At 39.5% G+C, this 25370-nt stretch overlaps 1 protein-coding gene and 1 long non-coding RNA gene across 3 annotated transcripts; both read left to right on the top strand.

Annotated features, from left to right (window-relative positions):
* Positions 1–1395: 1395 nt before the first annotated feature.
* Positions 1396–4040, top strand: LOC118167440. Of its 2 annotated transcripts, XR_004751143.1 has the most exons (3): positions 1396–1571; positions 1799–1856; positions 3366–4040. It is a non-coding gene; the product is annotated as an uncharacterized LOC118167440 (long non-coding RNA). The 2 variants fall into 2 exon arrangements; XR_004751142.1 differs by lacking the exon at positions 1396–1571 and having other exon boundaries at positions 1593–1856.
* Positions 4041–18617: 14577 nt separating this feature from the next.
* ACTC1 (actin alpha cardiac muscle 1) lies at positions 18618–23757 on the top strand. The gene is made up of 7 exons (XM_035326802.1): positions 18618–18772; positions 19119–19267; positions 20353–20677; positions 21310–21471; positions 21582–21773; positions 22897–23078; positions 23437–23757. Exons 2-7 carry the CDS (start codon positions 19139–19141, stop codon positions 23578–23580), a joined length of 1134 nt encoding a protein of 377 aa, XP_035182693.1. The 5' UTR covers positions 18618–18772; positions 19119–19138; the 3' UTR covers positions 23581–23757.
* Positions 23758–25370: the final 1613 nt, after the last annotated feature.

Below are 25370 nucleotides of genomic sequence, written 5' to 3'. Positions count from 1 at the left end.
CACTTCACTCCAGTGAAGCACTCAACGTTTCCTGGAGAAAAGCATCACAGTAAGTTTAGGGCACTGACTTTGAGTGTATCCTGTCAAGCAGCTCCAACAACTCCTTCCCAGAACTTCTGTGCAGCAGTTTGTACCTATGGGGAGAGCAATAAAACATCCCAGTGGAGTCTATAGTAAGGAGCTAGTTAAAAAGCAATATTCCTGTGCAGGGAGGTCACCATTACTGGATATAAAGATGATCGCTGTATCTCAGGAGTTCTGTTTTGGACTATGGAAAGGCTCTCTCAGAGAATGAGGTCACTGACTCATACACTGAGTTGTTCTCACTCTCCCTTCATGTTCTCCCAAAGAACACAAACAAGAAAGTTTAGGTAACCAACAGCCCAGTTGGAGTATTTATAAGGGATTTCAGGTTTAGGATGTCTCATATGTCAATTTCAGAAACTAGACTGTAGCACTGTTCCAAGAGAATTAGCAGACAACGAGTCCATAAGAGTATTGATGGAACCCAAAGCTAAAAACCAGGGCAAGAATCCTGGGATCAAGGAGATCTCTATTATTGGACTCGTCCAATCATCAGCCTCAGCCTTTCCCTCAACCGCTTTGATCACATAATCTTCCAGCTGGCTCCTGTCTCCAACTTAGGCTTTTTCCTTTGAGAGAAACATTACACCTGGGAACATCACAACATTCATACACCTACGTTTTCAATGATAACACTTGCTTAGCAGCTTCAGTGCTAATTTTTTTATATTTATTTTATTTATTCACTTATTCTTGAGTGGACGTATTGTACCATCACCTCTTCATAAGCAACTGCTCCACCACCGCCTACTTTTTGCTTTGCCCAGGGTTTCTGAGCCCCAGGGATCTCCCTCCTGGTGCTTCCCTCCCTCACAGCCAGGCCCAGGCCACCTCGAAGCTCCCGCTGGTGGCTGGCACCCCCTGGCCCACTGGGCCCACTCAGCCTCAACGGCTGGGGCCTGGCCATTGGAAGGCAGCGCTGAAGGGAGAAGAGGTTAAGAGATAGCCAGAAAACAGCTTGTATTTCCCTCTCTGTACCCAGGGCTTGGTGTGAGGAGTTACTGAGGGGTCTGCCCTGAGGTGAAGGTGCGGTGGGACCTGGTGCTCCCTGTGGCTCTTCTCTGCCACCCCTCTGCCAGCAGAGGCACCGGCTGCTTCACATCACCCCAGGTCCTGTCGAGCCACTGCCCCAGGTGAGGCAGCATTGGGCCCACACCTTGACCCCGGCTGCTGGCCCAGATGAGGCCAGTTTGGCCTCAGTGTGGTGAAAGTGGTGTGGTCTTGTTGCCCAGAGAGGTTGTGGAGTCTCCTTCTCTAGAGATATTCACAACCTGCCTGGATGCCATCCTGCGCAGTGTGCTCTAGGTGATCCTGCTTGTCAGGGTGTTGGGCTCAATGGTCTTCAGAGGTCCCTTCCTACCTCAGCCATTCTGTGATTGTGTGTGTGTGTGAAATCCTGTGCCCTGAGGAGGAGGCTGATGCACAGCCGTGAGGGCCTGCCCTCATCCATGGTGTGTTTTGCACACAAAATTCACCCAAGGTAGAAGGTTTGTGAGGGGGACTGTCAGGGAAGGCCAGACATGGGGGTGCCTCAATTTGTGGAAGATGTTTGGGACATTTGTTTGAAGCAGCCCTCTGCTCTCAGTACCTGGCCTAGCATTTAAGCCACTAGCAGAGTCCATGTTGGTTACTGGGAGTTGGTTGAGTTAAGGTGGAAAAGGAGGATGAAAGGGCTTTTGTCAAACATGGTGTTTGTTTTGTTTTTCTGCTTTAGTGAATGCCTGGAAGAAAAATTCTGCTTATTTAAAGGACCATAGTGTTGTGCTTTAAAGGTAAGGCCATTAGCCACATATTTTTCTGGTTTTATTGTTAATTGACACATTTGTCTGCTTTTCAGAACCGTATCATGAGGCTGCATAAATTCAGCAGATAAATGCATGCCATCCTTTCTCTGTGTGCTGCTTGTATGCTGCTGCTGTCTCACCTAAATAGAAACCGAGAAACAGCATTAGGATGTTAGTATGAAATATTAGTATGAAATTAGTCCATTAGTCACTCTATCTAGGTAGAATTATGTTATTCTTTCATGATTTGAGAGCAGTCTGTTGCTGTGTTCATGTATTATCATCTGAATTAGCACAAGCTATCTAACTCAATAATACTTTACCATCTGCAGTGATAGCTCACTATCTCTACCTTTTGTTTCTGGTTCCCTCTCCTCGATGTATACTTTATCACCCTTATATATATTTGTAAACTTATGTGTTTATATATATATATATATCATATATTTATATATACATGTTTTTATTTATGGGTGTTTAGTAATCCTTTTATAACCAAGATGCACGTATTAAATAATTATTTTTTTAATATTAAAATAATTTCCTCAGTATCCCAACAATTTATATTTTTACCATAAAATCGCAATTATTAATTATTAAAGTAAAATACTGAGAAATGATTCAGTGTTTTATGTATGGTCAATTCATTTTTTTTTTTTCTTAGTTTCTTTAGCTGCAGCACATCTCACAAGACTAGCTGGAAATTCCAGGTTTTGCTTTGGATTGTGTAGCATTTTCATATACATAACTAAATCTGCATTTTCCCAGTCTGCTGAAAGAATGAACAAGGCAGAAATAAAATACTCTGACAGCTCACAGCACTTCTCAGTCACTGGGGAGATGGCTGTTAATAGTCTTGGTGGATGATAGGCTTGATGGATTTCTTTAGAAAAAAAAAACAAAGAAAACGACAAAAAAAACTATCTCAAAGCTCAGCACAGAGAGTAAGTGATAATGAAAAGGACCAGCAGATACGTAAAAATTAAGCTGGTCACAATTGTGTGCAACCTTTTCTCATTAAACCAGAGAATAAGCAGTGGGAGGCATCCTCCATAGCTTGGTTACCTGTTGACAACCTGTGAAGTTCTGCAGCTTTATGGGCCACCTATTTTCTGGACCTCAGGATTTTCCTAATGTATTACATTATGTTCTAAACGTCAAGTGTTTATCTGTAGCTCTATTTTTCTCATGCATAAACAGAACATTGCAACTTGTAGAGCTGTTTTAAGAATTTGCATCCAAGTCATTCTAGTCTAGAAGACTATTCATTAAAGGGAATCTGATATTTTCCTTACCTCCTTAGGAAGTTTCCCAGGAGGCATATGTGACTTAGTGTTTGTTATGTTAGACTTCGGTTAAATACAGGAAACACATTTTTCTTGGCTGAAAATACCCTTTACCCCTCAAAATAAGATTTTCCAAACAAAATTGAGTTCTATCTATATATTTCTATATACATTTGTCATCAAAGTTAACCCTCGTTTTCTCTGTTGCTAGGTTTCAGATGACAGACTGCAACTGCATAGTGTGGTCATTCTTTTGGCTTATTGTGCTGGTGTTTCTTGGCTGGCCCATAAGCATACTCATGTGTGCCCTTCATGGATTCCTTTCTCCTCTGACTACTTTAATAGGACTAGATGAATTAAGTGAAGCATTGCTGAAGGGTGCATGTTTGGGAAGGCAGTGTGCTCAGAATGTGCGCAATGGCAAGTCCCTGTGTTAAGCAATGAGGACAGCCCTGCATCAGACAAGCACTCAACTGTATACAATGGAATTTCATTGTTTACTCTATTCATCTCATATTTTTTAACTCTAAGTAATTTTTCTTAGTATTTCAGCATGTACATTTCTCTTTAGAGTGTCTAGAAATCTTAACACTTCAGAGGCTTGTCTCTGAGAATATAAAATACAAGTTGCAGCTATTGTTTTCAAAATGAGTAATGATGCTGTGTACATGGAGAAGGTAGCTAAGTGCTTATCTCAGGATTTGAGCTTTGTGTCAAAATCTATTTAAGTGGTTGAAAATACTGCCTAAGAGATGGAATGCACCAAATGTGTGCGACTAAGACACAGAAGAAGAATAGATGCTGAATTGGATTTTTTTTGTGTGTGAATATTTTGATCTCCAGTGTACATTGCTCAGTAGTAAGAGAAGTAAAATTCTGATCTGATGTCTTTGGAGTGTGCATGTTTTCATATATATGTTTCAGTGCCTTTTTAGTTTATTTCCTTTGCAATAGACTTTAGAAATATTTTGTATTATGATGTTATTTTGTGTTAATTTCTTGTGAACACCAGTTTTTCAGTGGAACAACATTGCTGATGGGGGGGGCTCTATGCACTGATTTCAAGTATATTAAATAAAGAATTTCTGTAAACACTTTCCTTGACATATCTCTGTGTATTTTTTGCACATCTTTTTAAAAAGAATCACTGAAAAACATTTACAATCTGGTTACAATTTTATGCAGGCCATATACAATTCTGCAGCTAGGTTAAAAAGAATTTATGTTATGTTCTAAACCACTCCAAACTTCTTTCATTATTAATGTTGTAACAAAGCTTCTTTTAACTTCATTCTAACAGAACTTCTTTTTACACAGTTTGTACTAGTTTTAGAAACTAGGTCTGCAGTAGTAGTGGTGTGTAATTCTACAGTGAGAAGTGATCTCTTGCTTATGTGAGGGATTGATTCTGAATGATGTTAAGTAGTTTAGGATGATTAGCACTGATGCTTTTATTCTTTCACAGTTTTTTTGTTCTTGAATGACAGGAACAGAAAAATAGGTAGTGTCTGCCACAGTGAATCTAGAGGTCATTATTAAACAAGCTGTGCTTTTATAATACTTTAATTTTCTTTAACTTCCAGTAAGAGTAGGGAAATATGATAAATAGATAAGAATGGATGGAGGCTGCTATATGCTATATTTAATCATTTAAATTAATATGCTTTACAAGTAAAAGGTCATTCACAGTCATGAATATTCAAAAGGAAAACCTCATGTTTATCTTAATTTACATTTTACTAACAAACTGATCTAACCTAACATTTATATTTTCTAACATTCTTTTAGATGATTCAATTTTCTATGATACCATGTAAAACAGGATCTTTTCTTCCTTTAGTTTTTCTTTCAGAGTTAATCTACTCCACATAATATTTTCCCAGTTTAAGTAATTAATCTGGTTGTGACATCGTATTGGTTTGGCATCAGTGACATTTTGATAATCAACTGCATTTTCATAACAGTTCCAGATCCAGAAGACAAAATGAGAGTTTAAGTAAAACTATTGTGATTTTCAACCCACTTGTGTTTCTGCACTAAGTGGAATTTCAAGATCTTCTTTTCTCTTTTCATTTAAATATTGTAGAGATATTTTTTTCAAAGAGGTAAGCCCTTCAATATTTCCTTTCCTTGCGAATAATTGAAGTTGGAATCTCACTCCTTTATGGCTTCAGCTGGATATAGCTTTGCTGAAACCAGTAGAACTTTGTATGACTTTCAAGCAGATCAGCTTGGAGAATCTGGTTGAGCAAAGTGATTTCATCATTACAACAACTATTGGATCTTGCTGACACATATGCTTATGAATGTAGTGTGGTGTAATGTTATCATTTTCAAACTAGTTTTTGTGGTCGTCTGTAAAATTGCATGTCCCAAGACAGCATTAGGAATGGAGTAATAAGTGGAAAATTTGAGGACTACCAGACAGAAGCTTAAAATATTGGAGTAATACTTCTAAGATTCATTTTTCATTTTCAGATTGATCAACAGTTTCCTGTTTAGCCTTATATAACATGTCTCATTGGCTATCTATAAAAATCTCACAAGAATTTTGGGAGATTAACATTCGCTAGTAAATATGAACTTGGTAATAACCAAAGTGGAAGATCTGTGTTTATAGATAGAAAGCTACTAACTTTAGGATAGAAGCAGATTGGTAGCTAACACAATGCATATTCTAGCTTTTCCTCTTAGTATGTCAAGCTCTAAGGGCTTACTTAGCTTATCTGCTTGCAGCACAACTTAGGTAATTTTCAGAATATGCTGAGGCATGGTATTTTAAGGATTCATCCTGTTATTTATCTTGAATGTATTTTATGCATGTATTGCATTTCACTCACTTCCTGTTGCTGTTGAATTCTATCAACAAAATAATTTCAATCACTTAATTCAATATGAATAGCCCTAAGGTGTTAACTGTCCAGTTTCTGCTGGAATTTGCCTTCCTGCAGTTTTCTTTGTAGATGACAACCAAAATTAACAGGTTTGTAGGGTATGCAGTGATACATAGTTAATGCCCAGAGTAAATTAGCTAGTTACAGTTAAACTTAATAAATATTTCTTTATTCTTGGGTATTTAGGCCTTTTATTTAAATATAAATAGTAGTTATGTTCTTAATCTGATAAGAAAGCAATATTCATAGATAGCTATTTGTAGGCTTACTCCAAAGTCTATGAAGACAGTTTATTAACAAATTCAGTGTGGTTTGTATCAACCCCTTAAGCTTTTTTATCATGACTGTCTCTCATACATAAAATAATCTTTCTGAGCTTCTGTAGTTAATGCCACTATTTCTTGCATTTGGGCACTTAGAACTCATTGCAGTATGATCGGTATAGCAGTGTGGTAGTTAGCGTACCTAATTCCTACAGCAGTCATATAGATAATTTGCATTTGATATGTCATAGGGCCTTCAGTGGGAACCAGCTTGATCATCAATCATAGAAGAAGAAAACAGAGCAGATGACTTACAGAAGGTATCGTATTTCTTTTCAGTTTCCAAAAGGTGTGACACAATTTATGTTTTACAAGAGATGATGTATTAACGGCCTTCACCTTTAAAATTGAGTGTATTTTGAAGCCGTCATAGATTTAAATTGCTAGTTCCATGAAATAACTGCAGTATGCTAAAATTAAGGCTAGAGGTGCTGAAGTAGCTAATTTTTAGTTATCTGTCACTCAGATAGAAATCTAGAGAATTGACATAGATGTCTTGGTTCCACCTTAAATGTATGAGATGGTTTAGGCACTGGAACCTGCTAGAAAAAGCTCAAGTAATGACAAGACCTTTAGAGCTAATGTATTAGAAGCACTAATTCTGTGATGTGTCTGAAACCCCCCCTCCTTTCTGGAGTTGGTATGCTTCAGCTGGTGTATCTGGCAGATAGAAGCCCTGCTCATTTGGGATACGGAACCTGAAATTCTTGTAGAGCTTGACTGTATCTTTTCCTCCTGAGAATCTATACAGGGCTTATTCTTTACTGTTTCTGTCATGGAGTTCATTATTAAGTGCACCTGGGCATAGAAAAGGAGGTGGATATAGAGAAGAGGCAACTGCTTCTCCCTTTTATTACAGATTAGAATACTCTGCTGGGATGTGCAATATAAATTTAATGCTCTCTTCAACTGTTAGGTAGCATCCTAAGCACTGTAATGCCTTTGAAGCTTAACAGATAAATTTCTCCATCATTCTGTTGGATGTGGACCTCTGGGTATGAAAAAGCAAAGGGAGAGAATACAAAAGAGATGAAACATGACTCTGCAATCCATTAGGTATACTTGGCTGCCGGTGTCCTGGACATCTTTTATTTTTTTAACCTAATGTCTATGTAAAGCAGGACTCTCCCTCCATTTGCCAGTTAAGTGTTTTGAACCTCAAAGCAGTACTATCAAACTTTATATTCTTTTCCTGATCCTCTGATTTTTGTGTGTCATTATGCAGAATAACTTCAGTGGGACAGATTAAGAGGGACTCCAAATAATTTAAAGGCAGCAATTTCATCTCAAAATCCAGTACATGTTCTGAACACTGTTGGGAACTACCATCATGATGTGTGCCCAGCCTTTGTACTAGGTTATGCTTGACAGAGATACGTATAGGTTTAAATGCTGCGTATGACTAGGTATGCTACCTTGTAACCCGGTAAAAATTTGGAGGAGCTCTTGGTGAAAATATAGGTACCAATAGATGAGCCCGCATGGTTTTGATAATATACATTTTGAACTTAATTTAAACATATATTTGAATATTTTATATTATTGTGTATTTTGATTTTTTTTTTTTTTTTTTTTTTTTTTTTCAGAACCATGAATTACACAGCTTTATTTTTAGTAAAATAAGTACTTGGCATTTTCATCCTGAGTTTAGTAGTCTCCAATACTGTTTTATGAACTCACTACAGAAGGAATAATCTGTATCTGATATGACTAACAACAACAGTTTCTGAACAAAGGACACAAAATAATATATACATTGGGCACATGATCAAGACTTTTAAAAATACACTTGACTTTCTCTTTGAGCCCTTGCTTCTACACAAGGAGGAGTGAAGCACTGTAAATGAGTCAGTCTGCCACCTTGAAAACACTTGTGCTTTGTTAATGGATAAGAGGATGAGGTCAGGTGTTTCTAATTAGCATCTTGACAGGCAAGCAGCCAGCAATGAGTACCGCATTAGGTTACATTCTTTGGGTGCAAATTGAAGACAGTAATTATGGCATTTTAGGACAGGTTGGTTTTGTGGCCAGTTGAACCTGAATGTAGTAGTTTCCATGTATATCAGAGAGCACTGAGCTGGCTGCTCCTTAGAGGATGGGGAGCCACAGGGGACAACATTGCAAGTGGGGTAGGGCAGGGATCTTGCCAGGCAGGTCCCAGGCCTAAGGGAGGCCCAGGATAGGTGTGGTTATCTGATCCAGATCTGAGCAAGAGTCCAGATGGAGTATCCATACTCCACTCCATAACGGAGCATTATGATGATGAGTCGAGTCTGAGGTCAAGCTGGGAAGTCCATCTGCTGGTGTACAGCAGGCCCATAGCAACAAGGCTGGAGTTGAGACACAAAGTTCAGTTGGGGATCAAGAACAAGGATAGTGAGGGGAAACAGGCTTAGACCTGGCCCTGGGAGGGGATGTGGTTGGGCAGGGTCATGGGGATGGTGCTGTGCCAACTTCAGTCCATGGGTTGTCCCGGTTGGAGGGGCCCATGGCTGAGCAGAGCAGGGCTGTAGAGCTGGGACACAGCATTTTGGGACAGGGGCTGATGGCCCCAGGGCTGATGTGAGGGCCTGGGCACAGACGGGGGGGGGAACCAGGGGCTGCTGGGCAACCATAGCATGGGCTGGAAGTGCCCTCAAGGCCATGGCAGATGTGGTCTCCAAGCGTCATGCAATTAAGCAAAGTTAAGTAAACATGCTATCTTTATTTTCCCTTTAGCTCTGTCAGTCAGTCTGAATATAGCTTGAATCCCTAGAAACCTTAGTCCTGGTTATCTCTAGTGGAAAATAACGTCAGTGCCAGACCCTGTCTGTGTGCCAGTGTTCTCTGTAAAATATGGCTGACTTAGTACTTAGCAAACTCATTCTGCATACAAGTTTTCATTTTATTTACTGAGTTTAACTGAGTTCCTTGTTCTAGGGCCATTTTTTTCTCATTTTGAAGGGCAGTACGCTCTATCTGACTTGTGCATGTCAGGCTTTGTCAGACATCTGTCCAGTATCTTGGTCTAGCCAAGATATTTTGCACTGCGGAACTGTCATTTTTTTGGGGAGTGTAATTCCTCTGGAGACAACAACATGGCCTGTAGTTTTGGTGAATAGAAAGAAACAGAACAGAAAAGTATCAGAAAGAACAGAATAGAAAAGTATCTAGATTTTCTTTGTGGTGACTGCTTTTGGTTATGTTTTGTGTACTATTTTAGGACTTACTTAATGGGGAAGTAATCCCTTTATGAACCATTAAACTGACTTTTTTCTTTTTCTTTTTTTTTTTTTTTTTTTTTCCCTGAGCACCTACTATGCTTAAGGCAACAGACTAAAAATGCATTTTCAGCAACATTTTCCCCAAACGACTTAAATGGTGAACTTCTTGCCAATGAGATTTTCATTGATGCCATCTGGTACTTCCTCTGATCGTGAGTCACTGAGATTTTTGGTAAGTGACCTATTCTTTAAATCTTCATTTAACCTTTCAAGTCTAACGCACTTTTTCAGTTTTTTTTTATTTTTATTTTTTTTTTCCAGGTTTTGTAATGGTTCCTCTGAATCGATCGTTGTTCCCAGATTCAGGACAGTTTCTGTCTAGGCCATTCTTACAGGAAGAATGACAACAAACACAAATTTTAGCTATGCCTGAGAGATTTTTCAAATGCAAGTGTGTGGCTCCACAGCTCTTATTTTATCTGCAGGATACATTGAACATCTTTATATGAAATACTAATTTAAATTTGACTTCAAACAGTTTAGGATTATTTAGCTATTAATTTGTTTTTGTTTAATGTCAGGTCTCAGTGAATCTTAACACCAACCCAGTCTGTTTATAGCACAGGAATAATTTACTGGACAAACTGTGAGATTCTAAAATAAAATGTATATTTACTCAGGAAAAAATCCAAGTATTTTATGTAATTTCATTGTCTTCAACATCAGTACATTAGTATGAAATTATAGACCTGGCCTGCAGATCCACTGACTGCATATCTAGACAAATTCAGAAAAAAAGTTAAAAGTTGGGATAAGTCCATAAATAAATTGAAATGAAATATTGACTGAGAGATTTTGTTCAGGTGAAATATGCATGAGTTTTACCTGAAAATGTGTCACCAGTATTTTGGTATCTCATCACATGATTAATATTTCATAGTTCATATATTTATTTATTTTTACATTGCCTTTCAAAATGTCATACAGTCTAATGAAGGTGCATCTCTAGCAAGTAGTACAAAGAAAACAGCCCAGATTTTTTGATTGACTGACATCATTATATCTCTGTTGAAGTCAGTTGTATGTGAAGAAAAAGAAGTGCCATTCTATTATATGCAAGAAAATATGAAAACAAGACAGCCAGGGGGACTCAAATGAAAGAAAAATCACACCAAATTCATATTTATATAGCAAGCATAAGTAATTACAATGTTGATTGGGCCAGTAACGGGTCTTCCTGAGTTAAGAATGGCTTAACTAGAACAAATTGTTCTAATACATTTGAAATCAAGCATTCTGTTCTAGAGGTAACCCAGAAACAACCCTACATTTTTCTGTGATAATTATGAAGCATGTGAACCAAAGTGTGAAATCCTTTGATTATTTACAGGACATGTATAGAAGAAACAGTACAAACTTCTTGCTAACGCCCTGGTAAATGCTTAGCCTTGTCCAAAACAGAGCTTCTTTACAAGAAAAATGAGGTACACCCTGGTTTGTTTTCTTCAGTAGATAAAATAATACTACTAGAAAACATTCCCCAGTGTCATTCTAGAATACTATTTAGGAAATTATTAAACCCTACAAGTAATCCCCTTTTAGCGCCTTCAAATTGTTTCCATCGCCAAGCATTCTAGAATGGCTCAAAATGTGGTTTTGCTATTTTCACTTCAGTTGAACTCTGCTTCTTCTCTATGGTATTTTTTCACCCTGTGTGTACGCAAAAGGATTAGCTTAGAAAATGCTCTCTGAGATCTGAAAAATCTGTTATGTACATGTCAGTACTGTTATCGTGTTACACATTTTATTGTTAAAATGACAAATGTCTGTCTGGTATGAAACTTTCTGAATTGTACTCAACATGTTATGAGAATGTTGGACTGAAATTAAGACCACATTACTGAAGATTTAACATGTTACAGGAAATTATTTTTGGAAATGTTTGTATATTCTTTATAAAACATTCTGTGCAATTAATCATTCACAAAAGCCAGTAGGAAAAAAAAAAAAAAAAGTATCCTATCTGTTACCAGCACAAAAATATCTACTCATATTATGATACCACCATGAAAGAAAAAATATTAGTCCAGTGTTTGCTTTATCTTTCCGTTCAATTCTAATTGAACATAAAGAGAAATAAATTGTAAAAAGTAGATAAAATTTACATTTGCACCATGATATGTAGCAACAATATATACATTTACATCTCTGGTATTTTTTTCTTATTGCATAAAGTCTTTTTATCAAACTGCTTTGTGGAAAAAATAACAGTTTTGTCTACACTCCTACAAACTTCTAGCTAGTCAGTTAATACTTAAGGGATCCGAATGGTCAGCAAGAGTCCAGAGAATCTTTATTTTGATGATCAAAATCTTAGTAATTTTTCCATCCTTTGAAAAAGGTGAGATAAAAATATTTTTCTACTGAATTTGGCTAAAAGGTAAAAACCCTAAAAATACTCAGAAACAGAAAGTACAGTTTCTGTCATTTAAAATATTTTGTTTTGTGATTATGATTTATTACGTTGTTTTACAATTATTTGCGACTTATGTTTTGTTTATGATGATTCAGATGCTGTCCTTCTGAAAAATAAATCTATAGTTTTCATTTTTTTTTCCTTCTACAGCAGCAGAACTCATCAGACTTGTAAAACGGAATTTATTGGGATGGATGTATTTGTCAATTGTGGCATTTTTTTTATTTTTTTTTCAGTGTACATCACAGATTCAGAGAGCCCTATGTATTCCTATTTGAGAACAAATTCATTAAAAGTTCCTTAGCTAGAATGCAATTTGGATAGACAGCTTCACTGTTGCTTTTCCTGTAATTCTGAGACATCTGTCGTTGATTCTGAAAAATAGAAGGCAGCTGAGAGGCAATCTGGAAAAGCACACAAGCCTTTCCAGCAGCTGGTAGATTCAGGTTCTTTTTGTTTCAGATTACTGAACTCTGCACATTGTAGTGGATTTCAAATGACAGCTCATATAGATTGGTGAGACCAAAGTAATGTGGTGGGTTATAAATAAGACAATCCTAAGCAATATGCCAGTAAAGAAAAGATACATGTATTAGATTTCATCGTCTTACAACTGCATGTTAGTTGGGGAAGAAGAGAAGTATGCTTCCTTTTTCTCTGGAAAACTTTCCCTACATAGTTTGAGTCCTCATTTCTCTTATCTTCTTATCATCTTACATAAGACGGCTGGACACAATAATCTACTGGAGAGCATAAAGTTCTCAAATATGTAAAAAGATGGGAATTACATGAGAAGTGTGATGAAATAGAAGATGGGGGAACATGATAAAATCATAAATAAAATAGGGGAATTCAATGAAGGGGAGGAACATTAGAAGCAGTGAAGAAGGGAAAAGATCCAATTATTAGTATGAAACAGTCTGAAAAGTTTTTAGAAACTGGCTTTGACATGAATTACTACAGGTGGTTGTGAATTGGAGACCATGCAAAAGGACTTGCAGTAGAGAAATAAATTAAATTTAAAGGTTATGGCAGTGTGCTAGAAACACCACCAGAAGAGGTCATTGGTAATAGATTTGCAACTACTCATGGTAGTGGTATGGTAGCAGTTGTGATACTAAATTTGAAAAGCAATACACAGATAGGCTATGAGGTCCTGATCACTTTCTATAGACTGTGACAGGTGCAGAATCTACGGCAAAAAACAGGAGCGCAATGAACTTGGAGGAGACTGAAGGTGGAATGAGACATAAATCAGGGTGAGGAAGTGCATTTGGCTGCCACTTTTGGAGTCTCTCTTGCTTTCTTGTCTTCTCTCTGTCTCTAACTGATCTCCTTTGTCACCTTTAAGTACGTAGGTACATAATTCACATTATGAATGAAACACCTGCTAAGGTCCCAGGTCACTCCATTATGCTCGCTGGGTAAGTGTTTTGCAAATTTGAGCTTTTTGCAGTCACGTATAAGAAGGTAATGCAGTTTAAATAAAAATTGTTACAAGTTTTAATTGGCTAGGTAGATTTTAGCCTTAAGCGTTGGTATTTTTTGGAAATATTCCTCATATAAAAGATCTTCAAACCACCCTTGCTCCATATAGCAAGTGCCCATTGCCTTTGGATTTGTTATTTGTTGCTACTGTACTAGCAGGCAGACACTCATCAAGTGATGATGGGGTGACACTGAACAAACATCTACAAAAGTGTTTTTCATGTCCCACCTTTCCTGGTGTTCAGGTCAGATATTTTTTCTAAGTAAAAAAAAAAAGAAAAACAACAACAACAAACAAACAAACAAAAAACCTGCTGAAATGAGACCTGGAGTTTGTTAGAAAAACTGCCTGTCAACATTCTCATGTAAGGCAGGTAATCTCTCAGAGACACTGCACAGAACTGGCAACCAAGATACATGCTGCAAACAGCTGAAGTGTTTGGGATGTATTTCTGTCCTCTTGAACTACTCCGTGTCCTTCAGTGCATACAACAGCCTGAGGAGACTAAACTGTAGCAGTTTCCCCAGGCTGTATTTTATTTCAGAGCAGCCTGCAGTCTTCACAGTATGAAAAGCTAGCATCCTACCCATCATACCTGCTATGCTGTGGCTCATAAGAAGCCACCACTTTGGGAAGCAAGAAATTCCTCCTGTGCTGGCCCAGTGCTTTTACAGTCTCTGGGCTCTCCCTGAGTCCTCTTTCTGCTGCAAAGGGGCTATAATGGGAGTGAGAGTCTCTGCCTTTCTTTTTAAGTGCCACGCGGAGAGTAATGATTCATGATGGTCAGACTCCCAGCATAAGCTCCTTTCACCTCTATTTATGTTGCCTGTTCTTACTTCTCTCAGCTTCCTAAAAAGACGCTTTAGCTGCATCTCTACCTCCCAGTGCCCACCTCATTATTCTATCATTCCAGAGCACACTTAAGATGTTTTAGGTTAATTATAGATGTGCAGCAGTACATGAGTGAGTGAGAGAAAGAGACTCAAAGAGATGATAACAGCCTGCAACTATGTGAAGGCTTTAAATGCTGAGAAGACAGGGAATGTATTAAGTATGACACAGACTATCACTAGGGTGAATGAGACATAACTGAGAAGAGGAACTATTCAATGAATTCTCTAGAGAAGCTTGCCTGACAGTGTGATTATTAAATTGGGAAACTATCATCTAGTTGAAGAGGAGAAAGATTTCTTACTCTGGAGTTTCAAAACTTGACTGGAAATGTGTAATAGGATTTCACAGGGAGCAACTTAAACTTGGTGGTGGTGACTGCAGATTATGGCTTCTCTGTGTATATCTGCATAGCACAGAGACATCTTCATAGCTACACAGGCATAGATAACCACATCTGACTCCTTCATGGCAGTGACTTGTTCATGACAGTGATATTCGTGATATATATTGTATGTTTAACATCAGGACTCCTGCCCATCAATAAGACTCTTACTGCAATGCTTCTTATATTTCTAAAGCATGTATCACTCAAAACAGCTGTCACAAGACAAAACAGAACCTGTCAGAGTGGTATTTGCTTCTTATTTCTGAAAAAATAAAATTTCTTCCAAAGATTACACTGGCCTGAGGTTTAAGAGAGGTAACATTCGGCTCTGTGCTAGGACAGATTTTATATGTCATGATCCATTGGATCTAGAAATAGTAGATTTGAAGTGAGAACAGAAGTCTTCTGTTCTAAGACCTACTAGGTCAGGATATGCTGTACTGTGAAATCAAAATAATGCTGTGGTTTGATATGTTATGAAAAGTTATTGTTTTTACTGGAACAACCTCAGATAATAAAAGAACAATGTGAAAGGAATTCTACACACTTTCATTTTTTGACTGCAGTTTTAACTACTGTAAAAAATCTGAGCTCAGTGGTAGTGTTTGATGCTTTGAAGTTTGAAGAATCAAGGCTTTACTTTTAAGATATTTCTTTTTCTTTCATTCCAAAGCTGAAAAATGATTGTGAGGATTTGGGGGGATTGTAAGATTGCAGTTTAGGATTTGGGGGAATTGTAAGATTGCAGTTTTTTTTTTGTTTTTTTTTTTTTTTTTTTTTTGTTTTTTGTATTTTTAGCATGCAGAGATAAGAGCTAATAATCAACTATTTGTATTCTGTTGGCTCTAGTCACAGCAGTGTCTTGTTAGTTAAGTAACACATCCAGTTTCGCCTGTGTGCATGTATCGCGCATAGGACTTGCGCTACACCATTAATATTGCGTAGGCATTGAGACCTCATGCTCCTGAGTGTTCCAGCTATTTTAGGGCATGTGCAGCTTAGGTCCACTGCAGATCTGCCTGCAGTCCTAACACCCCATACTGCTGATTTTTCCTTTGTTGCTGGGGTGCCTCCCAGTAGTTATGTCCACGAGAAATGTATACAGCTTGTTGGGACCCTGGTCTGTCAGATGCTACAGTATTTTTCCTCTGGATGATATGTAATACACTGCAGTAGGTTTTTGTTTCTTTGTTTGCTTGTTTTGTTTATTTGAGGTTGTAAAAGCACTTTGGTGCAGAAAGGAAAGATTGTTTTGGCCAAAGGTATAAGTTTATCTGGGGACTTTTCAAATGGCTTTGTGGAAGCAGATGTGATTTTGGATTTATGTGCATCGTATTCTGCTCTTTCATTTGACCTTGCAGTATACAGAAAGGAGAGAGAGAGAGAGAGATGGGAGGAGAGAGATTGATGAGCTCTCAAATGCATGAAGATCTGAGATGTGATTCCTCCTGGATTAGAAATCTAAAACTGGAGGAAAGGGTAGAGAAAGCCAATACTGAGTTATAAAGGAAACAAGAAAATACAGGCTGTTTTGTGTCACTTCTGCAGCAAGAGCTGGCTTTCTCTCAGTTTCAATAGAGTCTCTCTCTCTAGCCAAAGGGAATGTAGGATGTGGCAGGGAGGGTCTGACTGGGGAGGAATTCAATGCAGCTATCAGCAGCAGGCTTCTATGTAAATACTGTAACACCTCGGAATGGAGGAACAGCTGAGATAACACTGTAAACTAATCTCTAGTGCTGGTGAGGCTGGCCAATCCCTCATGTTATATGGTTTCTGTAGAAAAGATGTGCTAGGGAAAAAAAAAAAAAAAGAATGAGATTTAAATTATATGTGGCAATTTATGATAGATTAAAATGTACTTAATTTTTAGTTTAAAGCAGTGTATGGCATTTTTGGGCTTGAAATAGTACTCTCTGCATACATAGTCTGTGGTATACAGCCTGGCATATATAAGTATGAATTCTTATTTATATAGGTATAAATAACCAAAATATTTTCAACTTTTTATTATTATTATTATTATTATTTTAACACCATGTTTAATCGATTTAGATAGATACAGATTAATTTGGAGTCTTTATCCCACTACTATTGATTTTGGGTGATTTTTTCATCAATAGCAGGAAACTAAGAGACAAAGTTGGCTCAGAGCAGTAGCGCTGGAGCACAGTCCTTCCCTGTTTGACCTTGTTAGGTCACTGTGTTTCACAGTCCTACACCTTCCTTTCTCAGGTTGGTGAGGGGAAAAAAATAAATAAATTGCATAATATATATATATATATTTATATATATGCATATATAAAATACACAGGCACATCTTTATACACAAATGGTGTCTCACCTGAAACTGGCTGTGTCTCCTCAGGGCACTTAAAGAAAAGCAGGAGCTAACAATGGCCAAGAAGTTTGTCGCCACATCTGCCTCGGAGTTGTGTTCATAACTGGGCACAACCCCAAGATAAACTGGGGCCGGGGTGGAGCTAACCACCTCATTAATTGTGTTAGAAATGAGGAAACTCATTCCACGATCTCCAATTTCAGAAGAAATTAAAGTTTAAGAGACTCTGACGCCCCCTTTGGATACTGCTTAGAAATGAGAAGCGGTTTTCCAGTTCTTGTACCCTTTGTTAGAGCCTAATCACAGTGCAATGACAGCTCTTACACTGAAGAACTCCAAGTTCCCCAAATCGCAGGTTGGGTTGCATTCACAGGCTCTTTGTTTCCACTGCACTGAAGATGTATACAACCATGCGATGGATGTCACGCCTTGCAGACATCTAATTAACTTGACCTGCGTTTAAGCAGTTGATCCAGTTGACTGCGTTCCCCTCTTGACCTTTATATCCCACCCTTGCCTTCTGCCCCAAACCTCGATTATTTTCTCATTGTGTCTTACACAGGCAGGCACTGGGTGGTTCACATGCTGCACGCCCGAAGGACGCTGTACTCTGTGTTATAGCGCAGCTCCTCTGGGACACGTTGACAATCTCTGCCTTTGCATACCAGGCCAAGCCCACTCAAGGGATGCCTCTCCCATCTATTTTTAACTGGGAAAAAAAAAAAAGAACAAAAAGTGAAAACCAACAAAACCCTTGAAGATACGTGGATTTTCTAGGTTCCACAGTTGGAACAAATTATCCATGTGGATGTTTCAACAACTGAGCAGGAAAACAACTGCCACATTACATTAATAACATTTTTTTTTTTTTTTTTTTTGTCCAAGCTATTACCATCTCTCCTCGGCCTCACACATATCACTATGCATTACTGGCCCAGTGTGCATTACAAGAGCAAACCCGGAGAGTTTAAGTATCTGTACGTTAATGTAAATGAACAGCTCCCGCTTTGCGCTGTAGATGTTGCCAGCCAAAAGCCAAGAAGCACGAGCTTTCTGCCCATGTGTGCTCAAGGTTCAAAAGAAATTGAGCATGCGCTGCTCCTTCCTGAGGAGACATGCCTCAGTGGGTACCATCAAAGTGGTAACGCTTGGACCGTCGGTTAAACAGCAACTTGGCCTGATTTGGGTTTTCACTGAGAAAAGAAATAAACGGAAGGCAAGACCCCGACATCCTCACCACCTCGAAGGGGGCATTGGCGGGCCCACCTGCGCCGGGCAGCGGGAGGGCGCCCAGCCCGGGGGCCACACACAGGGCCCGGGGGCCTCCCTCCCTCCGTCGGCGTCCCCCCGGCGGCCCGGTGCCGACCCTATTTGGCCATGCGGCGGCCGGGGCCGCGCAGCCCCGCGCCTGCCTTACATGGGCCGTGCGGCCGCGCCGCGCCTTGCTCCATTCATGGCCGCGCCGCACCGCCATGTCGCGGCGCCGGCCAAATAAGGAGACGGCGGCGGCCCCGGCCCCGGCCCGACGCGGCCCCGGCCCCGACGGCAGCTATAAAGCGGCGGCTCTCGGCCGGGACGGCACCCAGCCTCCGCTCGGCAGCGCCCCCGCCGCTCCGGTGAGTAGCGCTGGGGGACGGGGAGGCTCCTTCACCGCCCCCTTCCCTCCTCCGCCCGCCCCGGGCAGCGCCAGCCGCCCGACGGGGCGCGACGCTCCCGTTGAGGTCCGTGCTCCGGGGGGATGCCCCGAGTTAGCGGCCGGGAAGCCTCACGGGGGGGCCTTACGAGGCGGCTGATGGAGCCCCCGAGCGTGGCCGAGCCCCGCTGCACCTTCCCGGGACCTCCCGCCTCCACCGCGCCGGGGAGGTGCCGGGCGCCCGGGGCCGGTCGAGGGTCGGGGTTGGGGACCGGGTTCGCGCTGCCGTGCCCGCAGGGGTCTGGAGGCGCCGCCGCGCTGTTTTGCAGGTCCGCGCCGCTCAGCCACGATGTGTGACGACGAGGAGACCACCGCGCTGGTGTGCGACAACGGCTCGGGGCTGGTCAAGGCGGGCTTTGCTGGAGACGATGCCCCCAGGGCCGTTTTCCCGTCCATCGTGGGCCGCCCCCGGCACCAGGTAAATGCTCGTCCCTCGGACGGCACCGGGGCTCGCCCCGCTCCCCAGGAGTCACCTCGCTCCTTGGTTCTTCTGTCCTGCGCCTAACACTTTACCTTTCTCTCTGCTCTCACCTTGTGCTGATGCCTTTCCAGTTCTCTCTGGGGCTTCCCTGAATTCCCCTCTTTGGTTCTCTTGTCTCCTTTCTATCACTATCGCCCTTTACCCCTGCTATTTCAGACTCATCAGCTTCCCTCCACTCTCACTCTGTCCTCTCTCCTAATGCGCCCAAACCCAGCATCCTACAAAGCTTCTGCCTGCTCCATGCCCTAGGCCAGATGTGCTGCTGGTGTTAGCTCAAAGGTGTCTCTGCTGGCCCAATTTGTGCATGAAGCTATTTGTCTAAGGCCCTTCCCACCCACCCATCCAATGCAGTGTCCCGTGTTCCAAACTCTTGAATCTCCTCTGCCTTGTCTGATCTTGCCTTCTTACCATCTTCCAAGTCTCCTTTTTTCTGTTCCTATTTCATTCTTCCCCTATTTTGTGAAAAGTCTTTCAGCTTATGGAAAACAGCACTCTTTGTCCTACAGTTTCCATGTTAAAAAGTTTTTTTTTATATATATATTATTATTTTAAACATCTGGAATTTATATTCTGTTCTTGCGAGTACTTTGCTGTTGAGCCATCACAGCAATAAAGCCATTTTGGCTGTGTATTTTTTGACTAGAAGACTTATTCCACTCCCTATCTTCACGTTGATAAACTCTCTTTGTACATCTCTGTATCTGTATTTTCTTGCTCATGATATGGTGCAGTTTACTGTCAGTCAAACTTTTGGACCACAAGAGGTAATTAAAAATAAATGGTGTTTTAAACAAAAAAGGGGGAAAATGCTTTTATCTGATTAAAGGAAAACAGATTTTGAGAGAGAACTTCAAATTCTGTTGACTTAGTATTTTAGTGAAGTGCATTTTTCCTAAACAACCTTTCAGTGGCACAAATGTTCATGCCTTTCTGGAAAACAGCATAGTCGTCTGTGGTATAATGTTTGGGCTCTGTATTGTTGTCTTCCTCAAATCATGCTTTTCTGTATTTTCTTCTTTTAGGGTGTTATGGTTGGCATGGGTCAAAAAGATTCCTATGTGGGTGATGAAGCACAGAGCAAAAGAGGTATCCTGACTTTGAAATATCCTATTGAACATGGCATCATCACCAACTGGGACGATATGGAAAAGATCTGGCACCACACTTTCTACAATGAACTCCGTGTGGCCCCTGAGGAACACCCCACCTTGCTCACAGAAGCCCCCTTGAACCCCAAAGCTAATCGTGAAAAGATGACCCAGATAATGTTTGAGACCTTCAACGTACCAGCCATGTATGTGGCAATCCAGGCTGTCCTGTCCCTCTATGCCTCTGGTCGTACAACAGGTAAAATAAACACACCATTAGATTTTATTTGATTCAGGATCACCCACCTCTCCCTTCCTTCCCACTCCAAATATGAAAAAAAAAAAAGTAAATCAAATTTGCAGATTACTTTTTTTTTTTGTTTTTTTAAGATTATAGTGACTAAAGATAACATTAGCAGAAAAGGTAGTACAAAATAGTCTGTGGAAAGAACAGCCCATGGATTTGTCTGCATTATGATGTCAACAAGGAACTATTACTATGAAGATACTGCAGTTAACACGAGTATTACACCAGTTTAAACTGGGCCCAAAAGATGCCGTTTACTAGATCAAGATGATCACTGTTGCAAACACACTTGGTGCTCAGTGTTGTAGTGGAAGGCTGTTCATACAGATTAGTTTAAAATTCATACAGAACGGCTCTTTTATGGGAACGTTTGACCAAACGCGCAGGATCTATGCAAGCAAATGCAAAAGCAAACGTTGGTAAGACCTGTATGGCAGTAACTGGCTAAAACAGAATGATACTGCTTTATGCTGCCTGAAAAATGCTATGTTTTGTTGTCTTTGTTACTGTTCATTGTATTGTAAGGGTTTGAAGCATTTCATAGGTGAGTGATTCCAACTGGTCTCTGACAATTTCTTTCCCAGGTATTGTTCTTGACTCTGGCGATGGTGTCACCCACAACGTACCTATTTATGAAGGTTATGCTTTGCCACATGCTATCATGCGCCTGGATCTGGCTGGCAGGGATCTGACCGACTACCTCATGAAGATCCTCACGGAGCGTGGCTATTCCTTTGTGACAACAGGTCGGTCCTCCAACTTTGCCCTTTTGTGAAATTCCTCATGTCTCCCTTGGCCCATCTTCCTCTAGTGTTTTGTTTCTCCAAACCTTGATTTGATTTCTGTATATCTACAGCTGAACGTGAGATCGTTCGTGATATCAAAGAAAAACTGTGCTATGTTGCACTGGACTTTGAGAATGAAATGGCCACTGCTGCCTCTTCCTCCTCTCTGGAGAAGAGCTACGAATTGCCTGATGGCCAAGTGATCACTATTGGTAATGAACGTTTCCGCTGCCCTGAAACCTTATTCCAACCATCCTTTATTGGTAAGTGTTCCCAGGAAATTCTCCTTTCAGTAGGAGTTATGAATGAATCACAAGATCTAGAAGGTGCCCCACTCCCCTTCTTATCTAAATTTGGCACAAAACATAAAAATGGAGTTAGATTCTCTGTTCCCCGTTAGGTCTGCATAATATGATTACCAGCTGGTAATTAGCTGAGCTGTGGGCTCTCATTGCAATTCTAGGACCAGGTTTTAGACTTAAATTTTTTTAGTGAAAAAATGTACATTTGTAATATTGTCACGTTGCTGATGACAAGAACAGCTTTCAATGCCGTGTTTGTAAAGCTTACACTTAAACCATTGTCCGAGTCCACGACAAAGTAAAATGTCTGGGAGAGAATAAGATGGAATGAAGACACATACATTTACTTGAACTGAAATCAAACATTGCCGTGGCCAAGATGGCTATCTTTGCTGCTTGTAGGTGCAGCTGACGGATAATAGCAAATGCTTATATTGTAAGTACTGAGCAACAAATGCAGTTGTTCATCAGCTGACGTGTTACTGTATATCTAGTGTCAACTCTTTCAGGAAGCACCTGTTAAAATTATAAATTGGAATGCAACCTACAAGCATTTGCTTCTAGTTTCTTTTTACTTATCACCAAGTACTAATATCCTGGCCCATGTCTCTTGCCTTGATGTTTATAAGTGGCATAGACTCTGAATTTCAGGTAGGCTGAAGAAAGGAAATTACTAGTGTCGTTTTTTATTTCTACTTTGACTGTTTTCAATTTCTTATTACCATCCTTACTATATTCAACTAAAGCTTTTTGTGAGACTCTGACATAACCTGGTACTCATGTTTTCTGTTATGTGTAACTTGCTCCCATCGCCACATAGTAAATGACTTTATCTTGTGTGTCTACCTCTTAATGTATGTTGTGCGTCTCCTTTGCATATGCTTTATGATTCTTAGCTTTTCTAACAAATAATACTAAAGTTAGTTCTGAAATTCCATATCTTGTATTTTTCTATAACTTTTACTGGTAAGTAATTTTACAACAGAAAAGTTAAGAAGCTCATATTAGTAATTAAGAGAAATATTGAGAGTTCTTTTCAAAGACCTCATGTATAATTTATTGATCTGCTGTTTTTCTTCTCAAGGTATGGAATCTGCTGGTATTCATGAAACTACCTACAATAGCATCATGAAGTGTGATATTGATATTCGTAAAGACCTGTACGCTAACAACGTCCTCTCAGGTGGTACAACAATGTACCCTGGTATTGCTGATCGCATGCAGAAAGAAATCACTGCACTTGCTCCTAGCACTATGAAGATCAAGGTGAGGAGTTTGTACTGTAATATATGGATAAGGATGGGGAAAATGTCCTTGTCATTAAATTGGGATATAGGAGCAACTCAAAAGTGAGATCATCAGCTGATGGACAAATGAGAAGTTTTTCCATTTAATCAACGTAATTATATTAATGAGAAGCAAGTGTTGGAAAACAGGCAAATTGGCCTGTAAATTTTCTTAAAGAACATTCCGTAAATTATTCCAGCTGTTGAAGATCAGTATGCGATGTCAGAGAGATTCTTACTTAAGGAAATACCTAGCAGCTTGGTATGCTGGTGATGTGAGCTGGTTGTGCGGTAACGGAACTGTTAACAGGGGATTTTGCTGTTTCTCTTCATCCTAGATCATTGCCCCACCTGAACGCAAGTACTCTGTATGGATTGGTGGCTCCATTCTAGCATCTCTGTCCACCTTCCAGCAAATGTGGATCAGTAAACAGGAGTACGATGAAGCTGGTCCATCCATTGTCCACCGCAAGTGCTTCTAAGCACTTTTCCCTCAATTTACTTCCCACTCAGGATGACGACAATATGCTTCTTGGAGTCTTCTGGCATCCCTTCCTGAACTCTTCAGTCATTGTACAGTTTGTTTACACACCCGTGCAATTTATTTGTGCTTCTAATATTTATTGCTTTATAAATAAAGATCTGGGACTTGCAACCTACACGTGCTTCTTTTTTTTTTTTTTTACTTTGTGTTCAAATGGTTACAAAAATGAGTCTAAACACCCTGAGATTTGGAAACTCCCATCAAACCTGTCAATACCTTCACTGCATGCATCTTCCTAACTGATGTTGGCATGTTAGGTTGCAGTTCACTATTAGTATGAATTCATGCTTCATAGTTTTAATTTTGAAACTTGAAACAAAAGAATCATCACTTATCAAGGCTTACAAAAGTAACCTTGAGGGTAGACCTAGTAAGTGGAAAGGAAACCTCTCACATTCACTCACTGGGTTTAGATTTTTTTGTTGTTGTATTATTTACAACCTAAGTATATTAATATCAACATATTGAAAGCCAAAGCCTCTGAAAAAGAATTATGTTGATATGTTTAGAATGCAATTTATAACTAATTAGCTCAGTCCTTAGAGTCATGCAGTTGTTTTCTGTGGGCTATAAATATTTATGACAAAACATTAATTCACACTGACAGTTCACTCATCTTCTCATATCTCTTCAAAGCCAGAGATAAGTGAAGCCTTTATTGTATCCTAATGCAAAGAATCAAACTTTTGACTTATAAACATACAATTTTTATTATTTTCACATCATCATTCATGTCTTAGGCAGTTTTTAATCCGTAGTCTTTGCTATTCTTTGTTATTATTCATATGGCTTAGGCAGTTTTTAATCCATAGTCTTTGCTATTCTCTGTTAGTATTTGACCCAGATACTACAATCATAAGTTGTATGCTTTTCATGGACTTGTATGTTTTAAGGAATCACTGACTTAACTGTGCATTTTTTTAAAATAAAGTTATACCTAAAAGTTGTATCAAACTTTCTGTGTGAAGCTAAGCATGTGCTCAGCTAAAGGCCATTACATGTGTTTAGAAAGATGAGATTTCATGCTGATTTTATGTTGAAATGCTAATTAAAAAAAATAATAATAGTCTGTTTACACAGCTGAAAGGAAACATTTTCTATTCCTCCCATTTATTCTTTGGAAAGGCATTAAAATTGGCCATTCGATGTGATCTGCAATTAATCAAAACTGATTTTACCCTTTGACTACTGAAGATATATTTAGTACATGAGTCTAATTTACTTATTAGAAGGCAGTTTACTAAGGTACCATTGTAATTGCCTACTATTGGTTTGCATTTGAAATATTTAGATGCTTCTAGGTATTTTTGCTTTGGGGCATAGAAGGTGGATGGAGTTGTTAAATACATTTTAAACATAAAGATGAAATACTTATCTTCACACTGCACACAATATTACTGAAATTCTCCTACAAGCAGGAATTTTCACAATATAATGCAAATTAATTAACCTGCAAATCTCTTAAGGCAAAGACAACATCTTCCACTGTTCACAAGAAGTTTTCCAGAGTAGAGCATCATGTTGCAAGTCACATCATGGAGAAACTGTATATTTTTAAAATATAGGAACTTTACCAAATATTTGAACACTATTTTAAATATTTAAACTTAAATGAGATTTGCTAATGAGATTTGCCTGCTGTTGTTCAGAACCATTGCACTTTTCTTGCTTGGTCTGGCTTGGTAATTTGAAAGATTTGGCTGGTCAAAAAGGTCACCCTAGGTTTTA

The sequence above is a fragment of the Oxyura jamaicensis genome, chromosome 5 (genome assembly GCF_011077185.1).
Source record: "Oxyura jamaicensis isolate SHBP4307 breed ruddy duck chromosome 5, BPBGC_Ojam_1.0, whole genome shotgun sequence".
NCBI lineage: Eukaryota > Metazoa > Chordata > Aves > Anseriformes > Anatidae > Oxyura > Oxyura jamaicensis.
Note: the sequence above shows the minus strand (reverse complement) of the source record. Positions and strands in the feature narration are given on the sequence as shown.

Bases quoted from the DNA above. Each gene is read 5' to 3' on its own strand.
- ACTC1 (XM_035326802.1), top strand. From the start codon at position 19,139: ATGTGTGACGACGAGGAGACCACCGCGCTGGTGTGCGACAACGGCTCG. The intron at 21,774-22,896 runs GTAAGTGTTCCC...TTTCTTCTCAAG, and splicing joins ATTCCAACCATCCTTTATTG to GTATGGAATCTGCTGGTATT. The intron at 23,079-23,436 runs GTGAGGAGTTTG...TCTTCATCCTAG, and splicing joins CTAGCACTATGAAGATCAAG to ATCATTGCCCCACCTGAACG.